This window comes from Elaeis guineensis, chromosome 11 (genome assembly GCF_000442705.2).
Source record: "Elaeis guineensis isolate ETL-2024a chromosome 11, EG11, whole genome shotgun sequence".
Taxonomy (NCBI): Eukaryota; Viridiplantae; Streptophyta; class Magnoliopsida; order Arecales; family Arecaceae; genus Elaeis; species Elaeis guineensis.
The window spans coordinates 85,083,719-85,093,792 of record NC_026003.2 but is presented as its reverse complement, the minus strand read 5'-3'; the positions used below and the strand labels follow the sequence as shown (position 1 = coordinate 85,093,792).

At 38.5% G+C, this 10,074-nt stretch overlaps 1 protein-coding gene and 1 long non-coding RNA gene across 2 annotated transcripts; one reads left to right on the top strand and one right to left on the bottom strand.

The window, feature by feature from the left end:
* The first annotated feature begins 5,964 nt into the window (after positions 1-5,964).
* LOC105034041 (rop guanine nucleotide exchange factor 2) lies at positions 5,965-8,761 on the top strand. The gene is made up of 7 exons (XM_010909061.4): positions 5,965-6,244; positions 6,330-6,446; positions 6,653-6,807; positions 6,893-6,967; positions 7,115-7,405; positions 7,719-8,054; positions 8,253-8,761. The coding sequence occupies exons 1-7, from the start codon at positions 5,965-5,967 to the stop codon at positions 8,367-8,369; spliced, it is 1,371 nt and encodes a 456-aa protein (XP_010907363.2). The 3' UTR covers positions 8,370-8,761.
* LOC105034040 (uncharacterized) lies at positions 7,154-9,638 on the bottom strand. Its single transcript, XR_830090.3, has 3 exons — positions 8,875-9,638; positions 7,388-7,988; positions 7,154-7,291 (listed from the first exon to the last, which is right to left on the bottom strand). It is a non-coding gene; the product is annotated as an uncharacterized lncRNA (long non-coding RNA).
* Between the last annotated feature and the right edge of the window lie 436 nt (positions 9,639-10,074).

Genomic DNA, 10,074 nt, shown 5'->3' with positions numbered 1-10,074 from the left:
TAGTAGAAAATCTGTGAAAAATTTGCAGTTTTAATTACACATCAAAGCCAATTATTGGAGGATATAAGAAAACTGAAATTAGACATCCGAATATATGACTCAACAGTACGGTTAGCCAACATGAGAGTTCAGCCAACACTCATTGAAAGAATTTCAGTTGCCCAGAATGATGATCCACAACTAGTGAAAATAAGAAATTCAGTGGAAGCTGGTGTTCAATCTGAATTCAAGATACATGAAGACGATTCGTTAAGGTTCGAAAATAGGATTTGCGTACCCAATGATTCAGCACTCAAGCATGAAATACTTCAGGAGGCACATCAGACCGGTTATACAGTTCATCCGGGAGGTACTAAGATGTATAGAGACTTAAAAGAAATGTACTGGTGGAATAATATGAAGAGAGAGATCGCTCAATTCGTGGCTCAATGTTTGGTGTGTCAACAAGTTAAAGCTGAACATCAGAGACCGGCGGGACTACTTCAACCTCTTGATATTTCAGTTTGGAAGTGGGAACATATCACTATGGATTTTGTAACTGGACTACCAAAGACTCCTAGTAAAAATGATGCAGCCTGGGTGATTGTGGACCGATTGACAAAGTCTGCACACTTTCTTCCAATTAGAGTTGGATTTACTTTGGAAAGACTAGCAAAGTTATATATGAAAGAAATTGTAAGACTACATGGAATTTCAGTAACCATCGTATCGGATCGAGACACCAGATTTGTATCACAGTTTTGGAAGAGCTTACACAAGGCATTAGGAACAAAATTAAACTTCAGTACAGCTTTTCATCCACAGACTGATGGTCAGTCAGAGAGAACTATTCAGATCTTAGAAGATATGTTGAGAACCTGTATTTTGGATATGAAGAGTTCATGGGATGAGCATCTACCTTTGATTGAGTTCGCTTACAATAACAGTTATCAGGCTAGCATTGGTATGGCACCTTACGAAGCTTTATATGGTAGAAGATGTCGATCACCGATTCACTGGGATGATGTCGGTGAGCGAAGAATATTGGGTCCCGAACTTGTTCAACAAGCAGTCGAGAATATTCAATTAATTAAAGATCGACTTCGGACAGCACAAAGCAGACAGAAAAGCTATGCAGACAACAGGAGACGGAAATTAGAATTTCAAGTCGGTGACCATGTATTTCTCAAAGTATCTCCTTCAAAAGGAATCTCAAGATTTGGCATTCGTGGCAAATTGAATCCTAGATATGTGGGTTCGTTTGAGATTTTGGAAAGAATTGGTGAGGTGGCTTATCGACTTGCCTTACCCCCTTCACTTGCAGGAGTACATAATATTTTTCATGTTTCTATGTTAAAGAAATATTTACCAGATCCAAGTCACATTGTGGAACTTGAACCAGTACAAGCCAGGAAGGATCTAACATATGAAGAATACCGATACGGATCGTAGACCGTAAAGAATAGGTGCTGAGACGTCGCAACATTCTTTATGTAAAGGTACAGTGGAGTCGTCATTCAGAAAGAGAAGCTACTTAGGAGCTAGAGGAAGAAATGAAGCAAAAATATCCCCAGCTCTTCGAGACTACAGGTATAAAAAATTTCGAGGACGAAATTTTTTTTAGGGGTGAAGAATATTATAGCCCAAGCCAAGCCCACGGCATCAGGATCCAAGCCCAACAAAAAAAAAAAAACAGAAAAAAACAGAGTAAAACTGGGAAGGAGACTCCTGGTAGGAGTCTTCTTCTCCGGCGAGACCCAAGCCTATTAGGAGTCCTAGGACCCCTCGAAATCCTAGGACCCTCTATAAGAAGGTCTCCCCTCTCCTTAGAATCGATACATCGGCCTCTTTCCTCTCTCCTTCTCTCCGTTTTTCCCGAAATAGAGCCGCGGACACCACTTTGTTTTCGCCGTGACTGCTCTCCGACGAAGTCACCAGAGGTCAAGGTAAGCTTCCCTCCTTTTCCTCCCTTCCTTCCTCTTTCCCCGTGCATTTGTGGCGGCTGCCGGCGACGAGCGTCGCCGATTTTCGGTCGGAAAAAAAGACTCTGTTTTTGGGTCTTTTTTTCGTGAATTTCCGACGCCGGCGATCAAAATTGACCGCTGGCCATGTTTCCTCCGTGACCGGGGGAGTGGCCCCGTCGGCCGCCGGCCTCCGTCATGGCGGCCGCGGCCCGAACGGCCGATCAAGGCCGGAGGACCAAGGGTCCTCTGTTCCGACGCGGGAAGGGCTGAGAAGAAGAAGAAGAAGAAGGAAGAAAAAGAAGAAAAAGAAAAGAAAAAGAAGAAAAAGAAGAAAAAGAAGAAAAAGAAAAGAAAAAGAAGAAAAAAGAAGAAAAGGAAAAGAAAAAGAAGAAAAAGAAAAAAAAAAAGAAGGGGCGGAGAGAGAGAAACTCTCTCTCTCTCCTTCTCTCTTTAGATTTTAGGATTTATGAAATTAATTAATAAAAAAAAATTAATTAAATTAGCAATAAAAATAAAAATAAATAAATATAATTAGGGTATCCATAGATTAGTCTGAAAACCCTGGATGCTGTCGACGAATTGATCATCGTGGGGATATTAGATTTTAATAATTTAGTTATTTTTAATTCAATAAAATTATGATTTAAAATATGATATTTGACATATCAGGTTCAGAGAAGGATTTTCGAGATCCCTAGAATTTCTAGTTTGGATATTTTTTTGAGATAAGTAGTGTTTACTTTTACTGAATTTATCTGGTAAATTATGAATTATATAAATTTATGCATGCTTGCGATTGTAATTATTTATTGAAATAATTATTGAAAATTATTTATGATGAAAGTTAATTGTAGAAAATTATTTATGATTGAAGTTATTTGTGGAGCAATTATTATGATGATATATGATCTCAAAAAATGTTGTAATTGATTTGACTCGAATATCAATTAATTTTATTATTCTTGAAAATAATATATGAATTGGAAGACAATATGAAATTGACAACCTGACTGTGTTGAGGACCCCGCCAATGGGGGCATATACGTTGGCAATTGACTGTCCTGAGGATTTATGTCGCCAGTGAGACCAGCGACATGTCGCCAGATAGACCAGCGACAAAACCGCCAGCTAGACCAGCGGTTCCAAAGGACTTGGCTGCCAGATGATTCGCAGCCCACCGCAAGCAGATACGCGGTATTATGACCCTGCCGCAGGGATAATGTGGTCATACTCATGGTTGGTAAGAAGAACTTAAGAAAATTGATGAAAAGCATAATTGAAAATTATGATGAATTGACTTTTATATATGATTGACAGTATGAATATGATTCCATGAATTTTACATATTGATTTGTTATCAGTAAATTGATATGCATAGTATTATTTGCCTGATTTATTCAGTTAAAGGTATACACTGCTTACTGGGCTATTTAGCTCATGATAAGTTTTATGTTTTTCTTACAGATCCAGAAAATTAGCATGATGCGGAATTTCGGTTGGGAGAGCGATTAGAGATGGAGTTAGTTCATTGATTTAGGATTTTCTCAGAACTGATTCAAGTCTTTTAGTTTTGTTTTTAGTGCTGACTTTGTCAGACAGTTATTTTCTTTTGAACACTGAGTTTTGATTTGTTATTTGAACTAAGGTTTGATTATTAAATACAGAAAAATTTATTTAACTTTGTGTGAAGATATCATGATGAGATGCCTTGCATGCTTATGGGAAAGGTATTCTATAAGTATGCGGCGGTTGCGGTTGCCATGACCCTCGATTCAAATCTCGGGTCGGGGGCATGACAAAAAGTTTTATGGCTATTATGTTTACAAGCACTCTATAGACTGGAGGAATGTTTTGCCTTGAGCATGAATGAGTTCACTGTACCAGAAGTGTGTGACCTACAAACAAACAATACAATGATTCTCTTGCTGATATTGTGGGATTGGTGGACAAGCACTTCAGACAATGGAAATGTTCCGAGTCTAACCTAGACTGGTTCAATTAATTCTGATGAGGATGAGACTGCATTTCAGAACTGCTTGCTTTACGGCTAGAAGAAAAAGAAAAGTACAGATGTTAATTATTCATTTGATGTATACTTGCACTTTGAACTCTATGCAGGTGTAAATCTTTGAAGGTTTGTCAACACATGCCCAGGTGCTAGAGAATAAGAGGGCAGTGAAAGCTAAGATGGAAACGAAATTTGGTCATAAATAGGAGAAAATAAGTTTTTTTGATGGAGGAAGAAGCCACCCATGTTTTATTAATGAGCTGAAAGAATGTACAGGAAGACCATGTACATAGAGACAGTTCAGCAGCTCTTGAAGAGAACTGCTTACAGACAAAGGAGATAATGAAGTAAAAATGTTCATAAAGCACATCCAGAACAATGAAAAGGACAAGCCCACTTTTTATCTAGATTTGATGTTTATAATTCGATCTTGAACAAAAGGAATTATGCCATTTCTTCCAGCTAAATTAGAGATCCTTATAATTAGTTCAAATGCATGACATACAGGCCCATGAAAGTGGGCAATTCTATGGAATGACATGCGACACTGGAACCATCGAAGGCACAATTTGCTAATTTGGTGGAGGTTGTGAAAATATGTAGAATGCCTAGGACCAAACTGACTACCATTCTTTCTCAAGTTATTTCCCAATCAAGTAACTATTTTTTCTGCGAACACATCTCTGCGATTCCTTGCAATCTCCTGGTTGATTCAGTTAATCTAATAGTTAAGGTCCAACCAAACCCTTAACAAGGTAAACAATCCAACAATAAAATTAGCATTTAAAATCCCTCCCTCATAAAATATAGTTTTTCACTACTAATCCTTACTTTTCCTTCTTGTCATTATTATGGAACCAGCTAAACAATTAATCATTGAGAAGGAACTTGGCATCAGTTTCATTGCTTCTAAGACACATTCTTCCCATGTCCAAACTCAATTTCTTCCAAAACCACCCATTCCTGAGAAGTGGGTTCCTTCAAGATTTTGCACATTACATCTGAGCCAGCAAGCCTTCACCTTCAAAGGCAGATGGTTCAAAGCTCAGGATTAGAATTCAGTGGAAAGCAAGAGAAGGGTTTCTTTTGGAAGAAAGGTTGCAGACAAGAAAGATAATGGGAGGGAAGGGATTCAAACTGATTGCAATGCCTAGTAGTTTGGAATTCGAATAATCACAAAAAGGTAAGGAGGGACCATTGCTTTTCTCTGCAACGGTGTCTTTTCTTTTGGTCTGTTTTTGAATCCCATGCCTGTTGCTTTGGGACTAGAAAAGGAATAGCAGATAAGGTATTATGTAAATCAATATCTTATTAACAAAGCAACTACACTATTAAAATTTTCTTAGAGAACATAGAGAAAGCAAAAGCAATCGACACAAAAGCAAAAGGATGCAGTTCCTAATTCATGCTGTTTATAAAACCTAAGAAGGCTTTTGAGTTTAAATCTTCACCTTTTCCCTTTTTTCCTGTCTTATATTTGGTACCATTCTGTTTGGTGGTTTCCTTTGTCATCAGAAGGTAGGTAGGCCTCAGAAATAAACTGCTCTATTCTTTCTTACCGTCTGGAGTAAGTTCTTTCCACTATTGCTCTTCATCAGATTATGAGGAAGATTATATAATATCACCATCTTTTAACTATTTTCTTCTTCTAGAGAAAAAGAACTATCTTTAACTATTTTCACCATTAGGCAGTAAGGAAAATTTCATTGGAGAAAGCAATCAAGCACTAAGCTTCTTGAAAGACATTGGATCCATATTTTTATGCTTTAGAACTTGTGGAATGATTAATTGCTTATTGATATCTAATTTTTCAGTGTCATATAATATAAATTACCTGAAAAGACCTGCATTTCTCTGTAAAACAGGAAGTTAAGTATTGCTAACAATTCCTCCGTGACAACCAGTTTCCACTCCATTGAAGCTAGACACAGTTGGCTGCAGCTTTCAGTGGACCCAACTCAAGTTTTTATACTCAAGATGGACAGCTCCTCAGTGTGTGATGAGAATTCAGAGATGGATTACCCTCCTTCCTCAGAAGACCAGATTGAGAGATCAAATACAGACACCGGATACTCCACTCCTGGTGGGCATTCGCTCGACTATAGCCGTACAATCTCTGAAGTCTCAAGCTACTCAGAGCCAAGCATTTTGGATGAGCCCCTTGGCCTTCCTTTTGGATTGCCAATTTCTAAGCTAGTGGGGCGAGCTTCACCAGTTATAACCAAACTCAGGATGAAACAACATGTTGATTTGCTCGATGAGAAACTTGGCAATAATGATGTGGCAAATTCAGGTCAGTTCACAGTCTACTATGGATTAAAAACATAACCTGTTCAAATTTTTCTTGTTGCTTGTTCTGATTTTTGTGAGACTGCCAGAGCTGGAAATGATGAAGGAGAAATTCTCGAAGCTTTTGCTGGGCGAAGACATGTCAGGAAGTGGGAAGGGTGTTTGCTCAGCTGTTGCACTCTCAAATGCCATTACAAACCTCTATGGTTTGTGCATTCAACTGTCTTGAACCCAAGTCACTAAATCTCTTTATCTGTTAATTCTCTGTCATCTTCGAGTCTTCATATCAATCAATAATACAATTTCTAAATACAAGGGTTTGTGCTGTAGTTATGATTCCTAGAGATGTTGAGTCAGCTTTATGTTCATCCGCATCTTATCTCCTTTTCTCTTTCCACCTCTATTTCCACAGCTACTGTGTTTGGCCACTGTCACAAATTGGAGCCTCTACCACCTGAAAAGAAGCACATGTGGAGGAGAGATATGGATTGCCTTCTATCTGTCTGTGATTACATAGTTGAATTCTTCCCTTCTTTCCAGAATTTGCCAGATGGGACTGCTCTAGAGGCGAGGATAAATCTTGATAAGCAAAAATCTTCCTAGCTTCCATTGCTTCACTTTTTCTTGTCTTTAATGCAGTTTTATTTTTCAGGTGATGGCAAGCAGGCCAAGATCAGATATTTACATCAATCTTCCTGCTCTCGAAAAGCTGGATACTATGTTGCTTGTAAGATTTTATTGAACAGTCACTTTGATATGATATATATTATTGGAGGCCTTTTTGTATCAGAAAGATTCAGTACAGTCAAATATTTCTCAAAAAAGTTAAGAAGCATGTATAAAGTTATCTCATCCAATGCCTGAATTTCTGCAGGAAATATTGGACAGCTTCCAGAACACAGAATTCTGGTACATTGATGATGGCAAGCAATCATCAATTGCCTGTACCTCAAGGTCATTCCGACAGGTGATTCATCGGAACGATGAAAAATGGTGGCTACCTATCCCATGTGTTCCTGTTTCTGGCCTCCCCGAGAGATTACGGAAGGAGCTGCAGCATAAACGTGAATGTGCAAATCAGATTCACAAAGCAGCCATGGCAATCAACAGTGCTATTCTTGCTGAAATGGAGGTCCCAGAATCATACCTTGCAGCACTCCCAAAGGTATAAAATCCAAAACTAACATGAAATAGATGTTCGGTGGATCAGCAACCCTTCATCACCCACAAAACAATGCCCAAACAGCCCTTCTAGCAAAATGATCCACACCTTGCATAATTCATACCTTTGTAGCAAGAAGATCCACAGCCTGCTTGACTTTCTCAAAAGCCAACAGGGACGAAGTAAATCTGCTCTACTGCTATTCTTATCTGAAGATAAAAGGTGAACATGGTTGGGAATGGAAGTAAGGGCAATTCATTGTAATCAAACTAGCTAATTTTATTCTCCCTGCGAAAAATTGTTTTTGATGCTTCAGAGTGGGCGTGCAAGCGTAGGAGATTCCATCTATCACCACATGTCCACTGCAAACAAGTTCTCCCCTGACTATCTTCTAGATGGTCTTGATATAACTTCAGAGCATGAAGCACTTGAGATCACCGACAGTGTGGAAGCTGCAATCTATGTGTGGCAGCGCAAAGCAAGCATGAGCAATTCAAAATCTTCATGGGATATGGTCAAGGACCTAATGGCTGATGGAGACAAATATCACATGCTTGTGAGTAGAGCCGAGAGTCTCTTGCTTTGTCTGAAGCAAAGATACCCAGAATTGTCACAAACAACTCTAGATACAAGCAAAATCCAGTTCAATAAGGTAAGAATACAACATGGTGTTATGTGCTTAAATATACTAGTAATGAAGGCAGAATTTACACAGCTATTGCTAAGAAGCTACTAGGATGGTGCATTCCACATCTTAATTTCCATGTTGTGTCAGCATGATCTCAATGTCATCAGGTGACTTGATGCAAATTATTCACATGTAGATGATGTTACCATTTTTTTGCCGCAGGATGTTGGACAAGCAATCCTAGAGAGCTACTCAAGAGTGCTGGAAGGTTTGGCATTTAACATTGTTGCATGGATTGATGATGTTCTTTTTGTAGATGGATTTGTTAAGAGGCGATGATCAGTTCACTCCAATCTACAAGTCACAATGAGGGTTGCAGACAGACTTCTCATCATGTCATTCTAACAAATGTTGCCTTAAAACAAACTAACCAGAGAAAGCAAATCATTTTGTTGACCTAGAACATTGTAATTTCTATCAGTAGAGTCATTAGCTGTCAGATTGAAGAAATTTGAGAAAACAGATTTATTCCTGAATGCTCCATGGATTGGCAGTCTGCTGCATCGAGCAAGATGAGAAAGAAAATTGCTCTACACTGTGTTGATAAAATGTGAACCAGATGCCAAGATGGTGAAGACAAGAAGAAAATGTAATACTAAATTCAGGTTCTTGACTTGAAGTAAGAACTTTTAAATGATTTCATGTAATAGTAGCTACATATATTTGCTAAATGTCTCCTTTATAGCATGGATTCAGCTAACCAAAAAAAAAAAAAAAAATCTTAAAAAGAAAATTACAAATTTTGCTCAGATGTGACTCCAAAATCAAGTTTCAGAAGACCTACCTCTATTAAGCCATCCAATTATGACAAGTGCAGTCTCTTTCTGTTTCCCCTTTTTTTTCCTTTAATTTCTATTCCCATTTCTGCAACATTAATCTGCAAGAATACAGCAGAGGACACCAAAATCAGAAGTCTCATTCGAGAGCTTACGCCGTGTTCTTAAGGAACATCCTTCTCTTCTCCTTTCCTTTTCTTTCCTCCCTCCTCTTTCCATCTTTTCCCCGCCAGCCAACCAATCCAACTGCCGCCTCTCTATGAGGACAGTACAAGGCAGCCGGTCATCATTCCATAGCAGTTTCCACTCCATCTAATGCGTCGATTAGAGGCAACGATCTCGATTCCGGAGAAGCAGCCACCGGGATTCCGGAGGTTCGGGTTGTGAGGGGAGAGGCGCTCGACCGTCATGGTGGAATCAGGAACAGGATCAGGGAATCTCTGTGAAGAATCGATCCCCAGCTCGCCACCATGCGAGATGCCCTGACGTGCTCCGTCGGGTACGCGACCTTGCGACGGCTGCGTTGCCGGTGAGGTACCTTCCTCGATCCCTTTTCTCTTTGCTTTCTAACCATTTTTTTTCATTTTTTTTTTTTTAATCTTGATCTGGCAATTCATTGAGTTCTTGTTTGATACGTTCTCGAGAGCATGAGTTCTTGTTTGATTTCTTGCTTTGGGCTTGAATTCCGGTTGATTTCTTTCGAACGTTCCAGTAGGCGATGGTGCTTTGTTCTGACCAGCCTCTGTCTCTTTTCTCTCCTGCTACAAGCCTCCACGTGTCTTCTCCCCAACGCTTTCCTGCTCCTCTCTGGATCAGATCGTCGGATGCAGATTGGGTCCAAAATTTATAATACCCAAATTTGATCTAATCAAAAATTTATTTAAATTTAAATTCCATCTATTTATTAAATAAATAATTTGATTTAATTTTAAAATATATTAAATTTGATTAAATAAATTAAATATATGAAGCAAATTTTTAATGGATTAAATTTAGTTTTAAAAAAATTACGGATGTTCATTTAAATTTGAATTAGTTATATTTAAGATTTAAAAATTTAAAAATTTTAATTAACTACCAAAACTTCATTTTGTTGTAGTATAGCCCAACCATTGGATCCTGATATCATTAATGAAGTGAGCAAAAAAAAAAATAAAAATACCCTTGATTGAGAGGCTGAATCATAACTAGGGCTTAAGGCCGGCCAA

What these genes read in the sequence shown, in the direction of transcription:
- LOC105034041 (XM_010909061.4), top strand. Translation starts at nt 5,965, where the DNA reads ATGGATTACCCTCCTTCCTCAGAAGACCAGATTGAGAGATCAAATACA. An exon ending in AGCTGGATACTATGTTGCTT is followed by an intron (nt 6,968 to 7,114) that starts GTAAGATTTTAT and finishes GAATTTCTGCAG; the next exon opens with GAAATATTGGACAGCTTCCA. An exon ending in GCAAAATCCAGTTCAATAAG is followed by an intron (nt 8,055 to 8,252) that starts GTAAGAATACAA and finishes TTTTTGCCGCAG; the next exon opens with GATGTTGGACAAGCAATCCT.